Source organism: Equus przewalskii, chromosome 15 (genome assembly GCF_037783145.1).
Source record: "Equus przewalskii isolate Varuska chromosome 15, EquPr2, whole genome shotgun sequence".
Lineage (NCBI taxonomy): Eukaryota > Metazoa > Chordata > Mammalia > Perissodactyla > Equidae > Equus > Equus przewalskii.
Genome location: NC_091845.1, coordinates 42,973,358 through 42,991,312, shown reverse-complemented (window position 1 = coordinate 42,991,312; position 17,955 = coordinate 42,973,358). Strand labels below are relative to the sequence as shown.

At 47.9% G+C, this 17,955-nt stretch overlaps 1 protein-coding gene across 3 annotated transcripts in view; it reads right to left on the bottom strand.

Moving 5' to 3' along the window:
- The window catches only part of CDCP1 (CUB domain containing protein 1), a 56,287-nt gene that overhangs the window by 5,654 nt on the left and 32,678 nt on the right, over nucleotides 1-17,955 (bottom strand). For 2 of the 3 annotated variants that reach the window (XM_070577162.1, XM_070577163.1), the window contains exons 3-8: nucleotides 15,508-15,870; nucleotides 14,330-14,698; nucleotides 5,412-5,633; nucleotides 4,017-4,397; nucleotides 2,233-2,595; nucleotides 54-141 (exon numbers count right to left, since the gene is read on the bottom strand). In XM_070577162.1, the coding sequence (XP_070433263.1) occupies nucleotides 54-141; nucleotides 2,233-2,595; nucleotides 4,017-4,397; nucleotides 5,412-5,633; nucleotides 14,330-14,698; nucleotides 15,508-15,870 (1,786 nt within the window). Of the gene's footprint in view, nucleotides 1-53; nucleotides 142-705; nucleotides 872-2,232; nucleotides 2,596-4,016; nucleotides 4,398-5,411; nucleotides 5,634-14,329; nucleotides 14,699-15,507; nucleotides 15,871-17,955 lie in introns of all 3 variants that reach the window. The other variant, XR_011527481.1, reaches the window with a different exon arrangement.

The window sequence follows — 17,955 nt, the reverse complement described above, 5'->3', positions numbered from 1 at the left end:
TGAGCTAAGGATGCATCAGATCAGCTGAAGATAGTTTGAGAAATTCCACCTACTTCTTTTTCACAAGGCAAATAATGAGTCCGAGGGCAAACATCAGTAAGGCGCCACCTCCCACCACTGCGATGATGATGACAGTCACGTCTGTGAGCAGAAACACAAGGGAGAGAGAGGAGGAGACAAGTGGGGTTAGGCCGATGATGAACTCGAGTCGAGTCTCCAAAGATGGCCGCCAGCCATTCCTTCCCTGCCTTACACTACGAGGAGCCTGTTTCCTTTCTCTAGAATCTGGGCTGTGCTCGTACTGGGCCTAACTTTTTAGAGGCCTGGCAGCTTCTTGCACTTTCTCTCTGAAGAGAAGTCAGCCACCATATAAGAAGTCTGACTATATTGAGACTACTAGGCTGTGAGGAAGCCCAGGCCAGCCATTTGGAGACTCTATGAGGAAAACAAACCAAGGAACCTGGCCGAAAGTGAACACCAAGGGCCCTGACATCTGTCTCCATGTAAACCATCCCAGCCACCCTATCGCTGTTCAAGGCGTATGGCTATGGCCCCAGATACCTTAGAGCAGAGAGGAGCCACCCTGTTGGGACTTGTCCAAATTCCCGACCCTGGAATTGTGAAAAATGGTTATCATCTAAGCCACTAAATCTTGGGGTGGTTTGTCATGCAGTGATAGCTAACTGAAACAAACCGGGGACCTACCAGATCTACTCCAAGGCTACTCCTGGCCTATCCCGCATGTGTTCCCCCAATGGCCACAACCTGTTGTGGACGAGAGGAGAGCGGAGAGGTGTGGGAGAAACAGGGAGTCAGAAGTCAGAGGGGGAGGAGTTAAGCAGAGGATTGTTTCATCTGTGCTGTTCTTTTCCTGCAGCGGTACAAAGGAAAAAAAAAAGAAAAAGAAAATAAATCAGAGAAGGAGCCCTGCCTCCAACAAGGACTTAGAATTTCTTGCTTGTTCAACAAGAAAACAAAAGGGGAGATTAGGAGAAAATAGGAATAGAAATAAATGACAGAAAATAAATGTAAGAGAGGAAGAAAAGCCAGGAGCTGACTTGAGAGCGTGGGAGAGCTTTGCATTGTGGCTGTCGGTTCCCATCAGTTCTCTCGCTGCTCACTAGTTGTGTGGCCGTGGGTGGACACTCGATCTCTCTGACCGCCAGCAAGGGAAGGGGCAGAGAGGAACAACCGCCATGGTCCCTCCTGGTTCTGACACTCTGTGATGCTCTGGGACCACCTTGGAATAAAGGGCAAACAAGGCCCCGCCACAGACTGCCCGGCCACACTCACGTTTCCTTGTCTGAAACTTTTCCATGGATCCTGCAACTTTGAGCAGAGAGGCAAACTCCCATCTGGGCTCTGAGGCCTGCCACCGAGGGCATTTCATGGATTCCAGTGTTTCACTGGACTAACTGAAAAATGCCAGCACCATGCACCTGTGTCAACTTTCCAGGTCCCCACATTTTAATCACCAATGCTGAATTCCCACCGATACTTTTATGAGGTTGTTATTATCATCCACTCTCTATAGGTGAGGAAGATCAGAGGAGTGAAGAGACTTCTATGTCAGAGAGAGAGTAAATGGTGGTAGACCGACTACAAAAATGCCTCAGTTCTACCCCCTCCTTGACCATGTCCTTTACTATGTGACTCTGCAGCTCCTCCCATCAAGAGGTGGAGCCTGCTGTCCACCCCTTCAATCTGGGCTGGCCAAAAGAATGCGGTAGAAAGGATTGTGTATGAGTTCCTAACCTAAGCATCAAGAGACCTTGCATGCTACCTCCAGCCCCTCTTGGACCTCTCTGCCTTTGCCATGAGAACAGGCCCAAGCTGGAGGATAAGGGACCATGTGGAGGAGAGCCGAGGCAGCCCAGTTATCCCAGTGGATCTTGGCTGGGCCCAGAAGTGTAAGAGTGCCCAGCCAAGACCAGCAAAGTCCTCTAGCCAACCTGCAGCAGCCCACAGGTGCATGAGTGAATGAACCCTGATAAGTCCAGCTCAGACCAGAATTGCCCAGCCAACATGTGAGCAATAATAAATGGCAGTTTTTAAGCCACTGAGTTCTGGAGTGATTTCTTATGCAGCATTATTGATGCAACAGCTGACTGCTACATGGACAGCCAGGACTCAAATCTGTGTTTTATGACTTGCCTCCCAGACTTGCTCCTCACTTCTCAGTTGCCAATTCACTATCCCCCACCATCCCTGAAAGACCTTGAAGACCCTCACCTGTTGTCCTCGGGGAAAGCAACACCCAGAAGAGCATGTCCAGCTGCTTGCCGCTCACAGGACTGCAATTGGAGATGTTGACCCAGAAACTGTGATGGTGGAATCTTGGCTTGGGAAGCACCTCCTCCAGGCTGAAGATCTCCTCAGCCCGCATCCGCTGCTCCTGGATGATCATGAACGCACGCCCTGTCTGGCAGACCAGGCCGGTCCGCTCCTTTAAGAAGGTCAGGCAGGCCACCTGGTCTCTGGGCACGCTGATGTTCCAGGACACCGAGGCGAGGGATGGCAGGCCCCGGTCCCAGTTAGGGGTCCTCAGATAGACCTTGCTTTTCACGTCTGGGGTCACCGTGAAAACAGCTTCCTCTGCAGGAAAGGAAAGGGAAGAGAATCCAGACAGATGTTGTTTCACTGAACCAAAAGGGAGAGAAAGCAGTGGTGGAGGGGACGGTATTAAACCGTCTGGACCAGCGCTGTCCGACGGCACTTTCTGCACTTAGGGAAATGTTCCTCATCCATGCTGTCCGATGGAGCAGCCTGTGCCACGAGTGCCTGCCGAACACTCGAACTGTGCTTGGTGTGACTGCGGAACTGAGTTTGTAACTTTGTTTCCTGTTAATTTAAATTACCACATGTGGCCAGTGGCTACGGTATGGGTCAGCACAGGATTAGAGTCTCAGTCAGATTAGGTGCTCAGGCCTTTTGAAAAAAACAAAATAAACAAACGAACAAAAAACAAGCTAGTTTGTCAAACTCAGCTTCCTTTCAGAAATGCCCTCAACATAGCTAACATTCATCTACCGGCTCTCTCCACGGTGGGACCGGTATGCACCGATGTCAGTTTCAGAGATTAAAAACATTTCAAGTTCTGGGAAGAACTGTAGAATCGCAAAGCTGAAAGAGCGTCAGATACGTCAGCTAATCCCTAATTCACCTTCGGGTGAGATAAACCCCCACCATTCCACGCTGAGGCGAGTGTGCCTTATTTTCGAAAACGCCCCAGAAGGAGTTCCTCTGGTGACCCTGGAGATAGCAGGCATTCTGGACTGACCTTCATTTTATGGCCGAAGATTCTTCTCCCTCCCTCCCACTCATGCCTCTGAGAACAAAAGTGCTAAGTAAACCTCAAAGAAAGGCTTGGTCTATTTTAAAATGGCCTCTAACCTGGAGCAACTTGTAATGGCGACTGGGACTTTTAACATCAGCCATGTCGAGTTCATGGTTGTGACCTACTGAGACCTCATTTGCTGCCTCAGAACACTGATGATCATACACTAGCTGCTGAGAGGGGTCTGTTCCACCAGGCAGGAGACCAGGACCCTAGCACTCTCAGTCCATCTCTCTCCCAGGACTCCTCCCTCCCTGCTCTCCACACTGCATTCTGAGTTGTCAAAGTAGAATCATAAAACTGTCTGCACAAGGATTTTTATGTCACCACCTTAAAAATCCAGGACTCAGGAATATTTCGTTAGTGCTCCTTTATGCCCTGCCTGCTTCCAAAAAAGACTCGGAACTGATTATTTGTTCTGCTGCCTACCAGCCAGCACCTCCCACTGTCAGAGAGTTTTATTTCTAACTCCTGGAATTTTCCACACTAGGTAAATGGTAAAGTCGGGATCAGGACTCACCATCTTGCAAATTTCTTGTGTGAGGACTGTCCCACTCAGCTACCCCTTCTCTTCACATTACAACTTAATTAAGATGATCACAAAATCAAAATAAGACGAATTTCCAAACGAGCAAGGCTGAGGGGCATGGAGATAGGGAGGGAGTGAAAGTCCCCTTACCTGTGAAGTATGGTCTAAAGGACACGGTCAGGCCCTGCCTGGAGATATCCTGTTGGTAGCTGGGGGCAAAGGTGCGGAGAGTCACCGAGATGTTCTGCTTCACCTGGATCTGCTCGATGGAGCCTCCGGAGCAGAAGGAGCCGAAGTAAAGGTCCTGGCCGGGGACGGCACTGGCCACGAGGTATCTGAAGCTGGTGTTACAGGCCCTCTCGTATGTGTGCTGCTGCAGCTTCTGGACCGGCACCAGTACCAGGCTGAGACTGTCCTTGGGCACCAGCAGCTTCCAGGAGAAGTTGTGCAGCTGCACAGGCAGCTGGAGGATGTTGCTGGGCACCTGGAGTGGGTAAGACTTCTTGTGGCAGTACCGGCGGTCCGTGCAGCCTGGAAAAGAGGGGCTCATGGTACCCAGGCCGGGAGGAGACTGGAAGCACATCCCCCAGCTCTCCAGTCAGCACGAGGCTTTCTTGCTTTTCCTTTTGGTCTCTCCTCTCCCACTCCGTCCTCTGCTGCTGGCTCCTTGATGCTCCTTTTCTGGCTTCCCCTCTGCTCTTCTCACATTCTTACTGACTACTAAACTGGCAGACCAACTTCTGAGGAGTTTTTAGTGTTGAAATTTTCCTTTCCTGTTTGTTCAAGGTCTCTCCTCTGTGTATCTGTACCTTAGATGCTACATGCCATGTGGGCAGGGCACAGATTTTTTTCCTCCCAGTGGCCCCATCTGTGGGGAGGCCGTTCTGTGCAGTGGTTAGAGGCTGGAGTGGAGTTGGGGACATCTCAGCTCATGTTCCCGCTCTGCCACTTCCCAGTGGGGTGGCCTCCAGTAGGCCGCTTTGCCTCTCGTGGCCTCAGCTGCTGCATCTGTAGAGACTCTGAGAGCGTCCAGGTCAGAGACCATGGTAGCCCAGCTGGGAGGTGACTATTGGTTTGGCTGCCCTCCCGTCATCAAACATTTATGACGTGACTAGCACATGCCCAGAACTGCTGGGGGCTAAAAGGATAGCAAAAGGAATGAGCCAAAGTTCTTGACCTCAAGACTCAGTCTCATGCGAGAGAAGAGAAGCGGGCAGTGAGTGTGGAAGTATGGGGCATGTTGACAGGCGAAGCTGGGAAGGCTATGAAGAGGAGGAGAGGATTTCATAAGAGAGACTGGAAGGCTGGGCATGGAGATATAAGCACAGACACGGAGAATGCAATTCTGAAGGATGCACGTTCCAGCTGAGACTGCTGATCCTAAAGGGGGTGCGTCTGCTTCTTGCTCAGCCTTGCTCAACCTGCACTGCGGGGGACGTTGCTGATCATACTACTTGCAAACTACCCAGGGGAGCCCACTAAGGAGACAGAGCAGAGAAGGGAGAGCTGCCCACGGTCTGGGAAGGGTGCACTAAGGGGGCGTACTTATGGTTTTCTCGGCGTTCATCTGCAGCCGTGTCAGATCATTACACAGGAACGAGATCTTGTGTTTGGAGCCAGACGTCAGGGTGAGGGTGGTGTTGCAGAACCAAGTCTCCAGACACACGTAGCAGGCGGGGACAAACTTTCGGCTAAGTCTGATGGGCTTCGGCTCGATGGTGAGCGACATGGCTCGCTCATCACTCAAGTCGACCACGTAGGTTTTATCTGGAACCACAAATAGAAAACAGGCGTGAAGAATAGATCAGCAGCAACCCAGTGACATGGCAAAAATTAGCACAAAACCTTGGAGAGATTTTATTATTATTAAGGCAACATCACAATAATTTTAAAAGAAATATAAAAAGAAAAATAATGGACTGCATTTCTACCACCCTTAGTTAACTGCTTGCATTTCTTCAAATTCATTTTAGTCCTCATTCATATGTATTGTTAAAGAAGAAATAACAGGTCCAAAATGGAGTCATTTGCCCCCATGACAGCAAACCAAGACTTAATTGCAGTTTCACCCTCTCCCAGGAAGGTGACCTTTAAACAGTCCATCTGAAATTTCCTGATTAGCAGCACTAAGATAATCTGCATAGAACCCACGCAGTGCCCTCCCCAGAAAAGAGGCCCAGGCCAGAAACAATCCTTTCTTTTCTTTTGCCATTAACTTCCTTGCCCCACCCTCCTTCTGCTATAAAAACCTTCCATTCTGTACAACTCCTTGGAGTATCTCTCTATTTGCCAGATGAGACGCAGCCCAGTTCATGAACTGCTTAAAAAAGCCAATTAGATCTTCAAATTTACTTGGTTGAACTTTTGTTCTTTAACATTATGCATATTTTCACCTGATTAAAAGTATAGTGTATATAAAATTTTATACTCAGCTTTTACTTTATTATTTTATACAGTTTTACTTATCTTACCATAGAGTCTTCATATTCTCTAATCTTTTTCAACATTCATTAATCTTAATGGCCGTATAATAGTCAACCAAGTGAGATTTCCATCCTTTATTTCAATACTCTCCCGTTATGAATAGTAATTGACAGCAGTGTGGTGTTAGCGCAGGGAGAGAAGATTCGTAGATGGAGAGAACCACAGATATTAGGCTCTGTTTCAGATAAGTGAGAAAATGATGAACTGCCTTGTAGGCTGGGCCGGGAGAGCTGACTCTCCCGTTAGGAAAAGAATAAACTTAGACGGGCACCTCAAAGCAGTCCCCACAGTAAAAACAAAGAGAGTATCTTTATATGTGTGGAGTAAACACAAATTGTAAAAGCAAAAAAAAAAAAAATCTCTCTGGCAATTTGTTGTTGGTGTAGTCAAGTCCCTTCCCTTCACTAGCCACCCTGTGTACAGCAGAGCGGGACCCGGCCCAGAGTTTCTGCACCATCCTCTCCCCCTCCGGCACTTTATCAGACAATGCTCCACTGCTATTCATGGGGTTTTCATGGCCAATTTTTTCAGAAGTGGGTGGCCAGGTCCTTCTTCCTAGTCCGTCTAAGTCTGGAAGTTCTGCTGAAACCTGCCCACCATGGGTGACTCTGCTGGGACTTGAAATACCGGTGGCATAGCTTTCAGCATGACAGCAACATGCAGCTGCCACAGGGTGACAACCACAGATGGGTGGTGTGGTTCCCTGACTGGTAAACAAACCGAGACCATGGTGAGAGCATCGAATCTTAACCACTAAACCACTACTCTGACAATTGGTGCCATAAATAACATTAAAGGACAAGGGACACACTGGGAGAAAATATTTGCAACATAGAATGATTGAGCAGTTCACAGAAGAAATATGAATGTCCAAAATCCGAAATATGAAGCATTCTTAACATCACTTGTAATCAGAGAAAACCAAATTAAAAGAGTGTATGGTTTAAACATAAAAACCCCACACCCCTGTGAAGCCAGCAGCGTGACCAGGATGTATGCCACGTTTGCACCACAGCAATGTACTTGCGGAAAACTAGAAACCACCTGATACTGGAATAGTTAAATAAACTATGGAGTATTCATGAATGGAATATTATGCAGCAGTTAAGAATGAGGGAAATCTAAATATACTAATCTAAGAACCTCCAAAATACAGTATGAGCAAAACAGCAAGCCGTAAAACAATACGCAGACTATGACACCATTTGATTATAAAATCTCTTTGTAAAACAAAATAGCTATTTCTACATGTACATACTTATGTATGTAAATGAGGAGAAAAAAGATGTGGAAAGAAGTACAACAAATCCAAAACTGTGGTTCCTCCAGGAGAAGGGCCTGGAAGTGGGGACACTGCAGGTGGTCGGCGGAGGTGGGGAGCGGGTTTTAGCTTTGTCTGTAACGTTTGAATTTTTAATAAGACAATAATCACATATTTCTTACGTAATTTGCAAAAACTGCCCAATTATTGGTCATTTAGGCGATTTCTATGATTTTGCCATTAGAAATAAAAGACTTTAGTAAGTACATGTGCATGTTTAATTTTAATCTATTTCCTCAGGATAAAGTCCCAGAACTGATTGTTAGGTGAAAGATAGGAATATTTTTTCCACTATTTAGAATAGATTACCAGATTACTTTATAAAAGAGTCCTTTCTCTTTATAATGTCATTCCCAGAAGACTCTACCTGAGGAAGCCCTGGAGATCACTTTTTACGGAGTTGATTTTTAATTCCATTTGTTATGCTTTTATAGAAAGTCATCGAATCAGGAGGGAGCCTGCGCACGGTGGGGCTGCCTTTGCAGTTCAAGGGGTTGCCCATGTGTCCATCAGGTCCCTTAGCCTCTCTGCCTGCAGCTCCAGGGACTAAGTTCAATGACAGCTGGGAAAGCTCTGTTTCCCAAGAGGATTGCCCAGCTTCTTCCTTCCTGGGAACAAGAACCGTCTCATTAATGGAATTGCTCCCTTTGAACTGGGTGCCAGGGAGCTCATTGTCAAATTAGAAGCATAATTAGGGAAATGCCTTAGGGTTGTCACATCTGCTGACTCCTTTCTTTAGTTCTTATTGTCTGTTTCTCTGTAAATTTTACCATGATGCCTAATAGTGCTTTAATCAGAGAGATATCATGTCCAGGGCTGGAGTATATATTCTAATGTTGTTAACTTAAATATGATTTGATTTAGAAAACGGTAAGCTTTTCAATCTCCTAGTCCCACATTCGGCTCATTTCTTACTGTCCTTTAAAACTCATCTTAGTTGTTTTGACCCCACCTAAGGAAGGTTTTCTTAGGTGGCTTCCGCAGGCAAAGCTGGATGGAAATGTGTAGCCTTCCCGTCTCACAGATGAGGTCCTTTAAATGTAAAGGTCACCTATTAACATTCGTAAATCTCTGGAAAGACAAGGCAGAGTTTCACTCAGTGTCTTCCATGTGCTTTGACAAGCTGCCTTATCCCATCCTCACAGAGGAGACCACGGGGAGCTTCAAATTCACTGCTCAGGGTTACTCAGCGGTTAGACGGCACATCTGTGGTCTGGACCCAGTTTCCTGCCGCCAAAGAATCCCGTATTCTTTCTACAACACTTCAGGTGTTTCCTTCACGTGAAAAACATTTGAGACTGAGGATTAAAAAGACCCCTCCCACAAAAAAGAAAATCTCTCACTATTTGATAGTTACGGACACTGGGAACCTTTGAAGGGATTAGGTTATTGACTGAAGTTTCACAAAGGCCCCTAATTATTCTGGGGCTACCTATAGTTAGAGATTTCTTACTTTTGATAAACAAATGGCAAGCAAGAGGATATACTGGAGTATATGAGGAAGCCATTTGGTGTAAACCTAATCTGGCCTGATCTTGTTTTTCTCAAAAGGGCCTAGCATGGCTATTGAGCATGCCTTGTATATCTGCTTTAAGCCTTTGCTACGTATCAAAGACAAGAACAAATGCCCTTAAGATAAAGATGCAATTTCCTCCTTTTGGCATTTCCTTAAAGATAAGCATCTCTCCCTAGGCTAGGGATTGATTGCTCTGCCCACCCTGTGACCCCCCAGCTCGAGGAGGACAACAGACCTGCCACCCTGCTGTGTCAACGGAGACAGCAGACCTACTACCTGCTGTGTGAATAGCTGTGCTGTGCTCGCTAGGCAATCTCGTGACTGTTGTAAAAGGGGACATTCCTATCATACGTGATGTCTCCTCTTTGTTCCTTGGGGAAGGAAGGCCTGGGCTAGGCTAGTCCTTAGATCTGGCTCATAATAAACTCCCCCCAGTTTTGATCTATAGATTGGTTATGGATTATTTTCATCGACACTTTAAAATGAAAATGGGCTCCATGGGACTAAGTCAGAGGCCACAAGACATGTCAATTCCACCAGGACAAATTTAAGACTCACAGAGCATAAGTTACACAACAAAAAACAGAAACAGAGTCAACATTCAGTTAAAGGCTCTGGGTGGCTTCTGAAGTTTATTTATTTATTTTTTTGAGGAAGATTAGCCCTGAGCTAACTGCTGCCAATCCTCCTTTTTTTGCTGAAGAAGACTGGCCCTGAGCTCACATCTGTGCCCATCTTCCTCTACTTTATATGTGGGACGCCTACCACAGCATGGCTTGCCAAGCGGTGCCATGTCTGCACCCGGGATCCAAACCAGCAAACCCCGGGCCGCCAAAGCGGAACGTGTGCACTTAACTGCTGCGCCACTGGGCTGGCCCTGCTTCTGGAGTTTATAAAAGCCAAAGAAGCAAATGCAACGGCTTCCACCACCAGTGCTGGCCTGTGTGGGGAGCAGAATTGGCCACCTCCAGATGTGTCTCTCTGGCATGAGGCTTATTTTTGGCTGGTCATTTTTTAGAAAACTGCAGACATGGGAGAAGCTCTGAAAACCAAGTAGAAGTTACCCTTTGTTAAGAGACATTTACGTTCATGAGGGAAATCTCCATCTGTAAAGGTGTCTCCCTCTCTGTACCAGGAAGAAGGGGGGATGACCTTATCTCTAGGAACTCTTATCAACGCGGAAGGAAAGGACTCAAGTCTGCATAATAACCTTACTCTTGTTTACTGTGCTTTTCTGGTAACCTCCCATAACTGACTCCTCCCACCCCCAACATCCTCTTTTGTCTTTAGCTGAAGATGGTATTTAAGGTGGTGACCTCAGCCGTTCTGGGGAGTTACTCAGTTTTCTGGGATTTCTCTCATGTATTAATGTTATTAAACTTTGTTTGATTTTCTCCAGTTATTTGGTCTCATGTCAATTTAATTCTTAGGCCAGCCAGAAGGACCTAGAGGGTGGAAGAATTGCCTTCCTCCCCTACACCCGGAGCGGTCAACAAGAAAACCTGGTGTACAACACTGCAAACTCCTGTCCGTCTACCTTATCTGAGTCCTGATAACCGAGAAATCCACGGATTTTGAAGATACACTAGGCCATTTGGTATTTTCAGAGCAAGTAAACACCTGGGCTGGCTGGGTGCCTCTGACAGCTGCCTCCCCCCTTGCTGAGGCTCTGGCTTTCCATGGCTGCTGTGACAGCCACCCTCTGTGACTTGAGCAGGCCTCCTGGCTCTGCCTCTGCTCTCGTTTCTGATGCTCCTCCAAAAGCTGGAGGAGGATGCATAAAGCAGCAGGCTAGCAGTCTGCTCCTGCTAAAGAGAATAATGTCGATAGGCAGACGACTATTAACTCATCTGATCATTATCAGCAGGGGCCCTTGAACCTTTTAGAAACAATACCATGAAAAGAGAAACTAGCTGCACAGGACAACAGAGAAGGTTTCTCTCTGCTGTGACTATTAGATGAAACTCCAAGAGGCCCCAAATTTATTTTTTAGACCTCCAGGTAATGATGTGGCAATAATACCAGATATGACGTGGTAGTATTGTACCATCCAAAAAGAAGAGAGCGCATTATGGAGCACTTAAAAACAAGATCTGTTTGGTAGAGATGAACATGAAATCGAGCTCTCAAACATCACTGAGCTGTACATTTTGGGCAGCATAAGCCATCAGTGCTCACACGTCTGGTCACAGCTGGCCAGATCAGTTATTCCTCAGGTCCCAGGCAGCTTGTACATTAGTCATCTTAAGACATAGGATGCTTGTGGTCAAGCCATGAAAAGATATTCCCTGCAGAGGTCCTCTGGGTCTAGTTTGAGCTTATATGATATTTTTCAGCAAAGTAGAGAGGGGGTTTGATAGTAGAGGGTTTTTTTGGCAGACAATTAGTTTCAAGGTAACATCTGCCTGCTGCCCACATTCAGAAGTTGTCTTTTTGCAGCCTGGACCCACTGTGGTCAGATCCTGCTATGGATGACGAGGGGTCTGGGCTGGCTCTGTGCCTCTGACGGCTGCCTCTGCCCTTGCCGTGGCTCTGGCTTTCCATGTTGTTTCCTACTGCTGGGGACGAAGGAAGGTCAAGTTAGGAGTAAGAGGCCCTGGCCTGGGCTCAGGGAGGTACAGCAGGAGGAAGGCTCCATGGGGGACCAGCATTCTTGGGAGAAGCAAGGGCAGAGGCTCCCGCCCGAGGGACTCAGACTCTTGAAGCCTTCCCCAACCCTCTGGCTTCTTCTTTCTCATCTCTGAGGCTAAGAAAGAGCAGAAACAGCATATAGAACCTTTTCTTGTGGCAATGAGGGGCACAGACTGTCTGGGGCCTCCAGGGCAGCTTGAGAAGGGTCAGGCTCTGCCATGTCTCCTCTTGGTATTCCTGCCAGCCTGAGGTGTGCTCCCTGCCTCGAACCCCACCACACACCATTGAAACTCCTCCTGGGAGGAGACCTCCTGCATCCTATAAGCCTCATATCTCTCCTGGGCCACGGGCTAATCTCTAAGGACAAGTACCATGTCTTTTCAACCCTGTGTCCCTTCCCTGACCTACAACGCTGCAGGATAACATTTAAAGAGGGCTCACTACCTGCCAGGCACTGTGCTAGCTCATTCCATCCTCACAACACCCCTACGAGGGCAGTCCTATCATCTCTATTTTAAGATGAGGAACTGAGTCACACAGAGGTTAAGTGACTTGCCCGTGGTCACACAGTAAGCAGGGGAACCAGGATTCAAATCCACACAGGCCAGCTCCAGAGGAGGCACCCTGAACCAGTGGACTACGCTGCCTGCGAAACAAGCTGCCCACACATATTTATCGAATGAAGGATAGTGAAGATGGGATCAGACAAACGTGGGTGCGCAGGGCTGGCTTCCTTGGGCAATCCCTTGAAATTTAGGGTCCATGTCAGGGTTCAAAGGATCAAGATGGAGGTGTCCAGAAACTGGAGCTCTCAGGGAGTCCAGTGTAGCCTGGGTATTCCTGCTGGCCAAGTCCACTCACTCCTCTAGAAAACTACAAACTCTACTTTATGTAAAGCCTTGACATTGCTAAATATCTCCCAACTGCAGTTAATCACTCTTTATTTATTTGCCTCAAACTAAAGTCATGCCCTTCTTGATGCTGGTTACAGCATGTGTAACAATTTGATTAGTTTTAGAAATCAACCCAGCTGATGTTACAGGAAACAGAATTAATCAGCAGCACTTTGCCATGACTGAGAAGATAAACACAACCCTCCGTCTCCTCAAACTCAAACCCACTCAATTTCCAAATCCTTTCGTGGCTGTTTTCAACATTCTGATGATGAAATTGTGACAGTGGAATCATAAAAATGTGTCAGTGGACGCACACACACAAACACAGATATGTATAAAGTTATGCCTTCCACATAGTTATAGTGAATTAGAAGGAATCTTGGGTCAAGCTATGGGTGGAACTGCAGCTTCCCGAGGAGACGGGCTCCCAGTGGGCACCGAGAGGGCATTCCCAAGGCAGCGCCAGTTGGGCGACCCCTTGAATGGACTCCACATGGTCACTTTTCAGGTGTTTATCTGCCCTCAAAAACAAACAGCATGTCATTCCACACTGCCACTTAATATTGCTGCCTACTTCCCTGAAGCAAATATTAAAAAACAAGGATGAGAATCAGCCCTCTGGACAGAACCCATCCTCAGCACACATCAGAGATGTTCTGGTTCAAGGTCACTTGTCACAACTCACAGATCCCGCTCATAGATAGTCCCAGGAACAGCCATGCTGAACTCATCTTGTACCTTTTATCTCAAGATCCAGACCACGCCCCTCGCTGAGGTGAGCGAGGCACCCAGAGAGCATGTTTAAGGAGGCGCTGGCTGTCAGGTGCCGATCTTGCGCTTACACGACCCCAACGGGGAGCGCCTCTGTAAGAGTGAGCACCTCAGCGTGGGTGCCTCCTTAAATGTTGTGCCCTGGGCACTTCAGCTCTGCGGAGTTCTGGCCCTGATGACCCTTCTCAAGGTTTATGGCATCTCAGTAATTGTATGTGTGCAATCTATTCTCATTAATCCACCTGGGGCTCAGTTATGGCCCAGAGCACAGGCTTTGGGTTCTGAGCTTGCTCTGCTCCTGACAAGCTGTGTGATGTTGGGCTAGTTCCATAACCTCCTGAATCTTCTGGTTTCTCATCAGGAAATGAAGATAATTCCTGTCTCCCTTACAGGGTTGTAATAAGGATTAGCTGAGACCACGTAAGTGCTGTGCTTAGGGCAGGGCCTGGCATGCAGAGCGTGTGCCCATGGTATGCAGCACTCGGCCAATAAAACAGTGTTAGTTACCATTATGATTGATGAAGACATCCTGATTCACATTGTAGGGTCAAGACATGAGATCTAGAGGGTAACCTTCCAACACTTTCATTAACAACAACTTAGCACCGTGAATGCAAGATCACGTTTGCTTCTTATTATGCTGAGACAGAACGACATGCCAGGTGCTCACCAATGAGCCTGCCCAGCTGCCTAGCAACGTGCTTCCTGAAACGCTCCGAGTCCAGAGTCCAAGTGTTCCAGAAGACGCAGATGAGAGACAGGAAGGGAACCTCACCCCAAGCAGACTACCCAGGAGGGAAAGAGGTGCTGGAGGAGCAGGGGAGAGGAAAGTGGGCTCACTTACTGCTTTCGTTTTGTGGATGTTGGACCAAAACTTGAAACTGCAGCCGGAAGATCCCTGGACTTTGGGCATCTTGGTCGCAGCCCTGCAGAGAGAGGTTGAAGTTCCCGGCCATGTTCCCAGGTTGCTTGTCCTCCAGCTTGAACACCTCGGGGTTGGTGGTGGAGCCTGGGATGTAGTACTCAACTCGCTCCTCCTTCTTCTCGCAGTTGGAGTTGTTGAAGTTGAGGAAGGAGACGCTCGCCCGCAGGTGCCCGGGAATGACAAACTGCCACGTCATGAGCTCGTCCTCAGGGAAGCCATCGGGGTAGTTGGCAGACATCAGGGTTGCTGAGCCCTCACCCTCAAACACAGATTCGATGATGCACAGTCCTATTGGGAGTGGAACCCAAACGAAAAAGAACAGGAGGCAATTAGACCCTGCCCTGGTTGTCCACAGCTGAGGGACAGGGGGTTAGAAGGGAAGAAAAGGCGATTCTCAGGTCCTGAGCAGTGGGTCTGGATATGGCATGATAAGGAGACGTCAGCGGTGTGCAAAGAAATATGTTTAATAACCGACTCAGCAGAAAAAAAGCCCTAATTATAGCATCTGCCCACTTCCTCGGTGTAAGCACTCCCACCATGGCTGACTTCAAGCTCCCAGTGTGAGCTGACTGCATGTGGCGCTGCGAAGACCTGGGCAGCAGCTCACCACACAGTATTTCCACCTGCAGATACAACCGGCACCAATAATCTCAAGAGCACAGATAACAGTAAAACGTAGTAAAGTAATTAGGATGTGATGAGTTTTTGAGCATATATTACCTTTGTTTCTAAACTAATAGCACACCACTGATACAATGATAGAAAATGTGGAAGAGATAGAGGACAAGACAAAGAAATTAGGAACAGCAATTAAGGTAGGTCTGTGGAATCAATCCCCTTTCATTTCTTGAAAACAAACCTCATATGCACAAAGGAGAAAGGAAAGAGAGTCGCCATGGGTGTGTTTAATAGCGAAGGGTGGGTTCACACCAGGAGTGAGGGGCCCACATTGCTTACAGAAGAGTGGGATCCTCCTTTAAGGGATTAGGGTTGAATCATACAAAATCACCGACATCTGACCATTCCCGACGTAGAACAGTGGTGATTTTGTATGTTTCCTCCTCACTGAATAGCCGGGGAGGGAGTGGCATGCTCACGTTTTATAGACGACCGGTTTGCGATGCTGAAGCCGGAGATGTTTCTGTCGTGGAACCACGGCAGGTGTAAGGCCATCTTCACTCCCTCTTGCATCTTGATCCGGGACACAGTGCCATTGCTGCAGAAGGTTCCGATCCTGACCATGGTGGTATCGATGCGGCCGCTGATGGAGTGAGTGACGCCATCTGGACAGCTCTCCCCCGGCTCGATCTGCCTCAGGCGAGGCTTGGAGAACTGTAGCTCCAGACCGATGCTCTTGTGAGCTTTGACGTCCCAGATGAAAGTTCTATTGAGAGCGGGCAGCACCGACGGTGAGGGCTGAAGCTGAACCTCCCCAAAAGGACACGGGCCTGACATGCAGTCTGAAACAGCCACAAAAGCAATCTTAGTCACAAACGCTACCAGGCTACTCACAGCTCCTCCTCAGCCCTGGAGGAGGCTGTTAGGGGGCTCCCATCCCCTGGTTGCATGAGTGTTGGCGGCCAATGGCTCACCCTTCTCGGGGGCAGTGCCTTGGCTGTGGGAGTGGACTTGGACCCGAAAAGCCTGAGAGGTTTTGCTGCCCCGTCACTCCCAGCCCAAGGGGGAGCAGCAGCCCACAGCCAATCACTGCCCAGTACAGGAGTGAAAAAGCCTGCCCTCCTTGTTTCAAGTGACACGATCTGGTGACGCCATTCACATGCCAGCATCAGCCTGAGACTACAGTTCAGCTAAAACCAAATCTTTGCTTACTTCTTCCCTTGCTCTATCCTGCTTGTCTTACTTCTTCATAGGATTCTTCCAAGACAAATGACCAACCAAAATCCCCATGTCAGGCTCTGCCTCCAGGGAACGAGACCCAAGATACCTCCTAACTACTGTGTTTCCAGATTAGGTCACTGGAGTCCAGGTGGGGGGCCTCTGTCCAGGCCTCCCTGGAAGCCAGAGGGAGGCCCTCCACAATGGAACCTGTGCTTTGGGCCATCCTACTGCCCCTATTCCGAGAGAGGCACGGTTTCACAATTTTTAGGGCACAGTGCCAAGCTCCACCTTTCAAAACTGGTTTTCCCATCAACACACTCATCCACGTACTCATTACACTCTGAGTGTACAACCCTCTTAATGGCTGGGACCCCAAGGCACGGTTATCTTTCTGCCTCGTGACTTTTAATGCTGGCACTTTATTACTACTGCAGTTAAATTTTTTTTTTTTTTTTTCCGGCTAACAACTAATACGTCCTTTGATGTACTGTTTCCTAAGCCTTTTAAAACAAAGCGAGAATCGCGGCTGTCAAGGAGGAAATAAGAGGAAAGCAAGTGGAAGAAGTAAGAGAAAGCAGGCACCGGAACAGGAGGGCTCCTGTGGGCTCCTGCACGGGGAATCTGAAAGATGAGTGGACTCTGCTCACTCTAATGATAATCTGCCAACCTTTATTGCTGCCCCAGGTGGGTATTTGAAAGCACTGCCAACTCAAAATGGAACTACAGAAGAATTTCAGAACCATCCAGGACCTCTGCGGTCATCCATGCCAAACCTCTAGTTTTTGCAAAGCAGCCCTGGAGTCTGGGTGACAAGTGTGGCACTTCAGTGCGCACAATCCCAGGACAAAAACCCTGGCTGTGTTTGGTCAACTCGAATTCTTGCCAACGCGCCACGCTGTCTAACCGATAAAATGGTTAGATAACAAGGTGACGAATGCAGCTAAAATTAGATCCCACGTGTCAGTAAAGATAGTACCTATTTTTAGGAGCTTACGGGAACTTCATTGTTTATATTGAGCCACATAGCTTTCATAGCTTTCCACCCACACGTGTGCCGGGTGGCCACGTGGAGTGGCTCCTGCTAGGTCCTGCACTCTTGTGGGATCACTTAACCCTATTAAGGCAGTGGTTCTCAGCCCTGCTTCCAACGCCAAGCTCACCTGGAGAACGCTTAAAAAATACACATGCCTGGGTCACCTGAGTGATTCTAATTTAATGCGATACTAAGGACCCGGAGTCAAAAAGCCCATCTCTCAGCCACGGCTCTGCTACCAGCCATGCGACACTGGGAGAGTCAAGTGTGCAAGCACTTTTTAATTTGTTGCTAAGAGCTTTGGTTTAGGATGGACACACAGGTAAGAGGAGTCAAAATGATGGGCGTGCCTCCAAGCCTTCGCCTGTTCCCCGTCCAGCGCAGAAATGTGAAATAACTGAAACGGTTCCTACCCAGAGGATGGAGAGGTGTCATTTCGGAAGTGGGTCACAACTGTTTTCCTCGGCACAGACTTACTTCCATCAACTTTCATGGGACTATTCAAGAAGGGATGATGACAGAGGTGTCAAACACGGGAACTTTCAGAAGGCCTATTCGGGAGAGGTTTTAAAAATGAGGGGCAGGCAGAATTCTGGACTTGATTCCAGTGTCTAGACTTATTATTTTAGAAATTAATATTTTCATAAATGATACGAGTTGTGAATCACTTCAG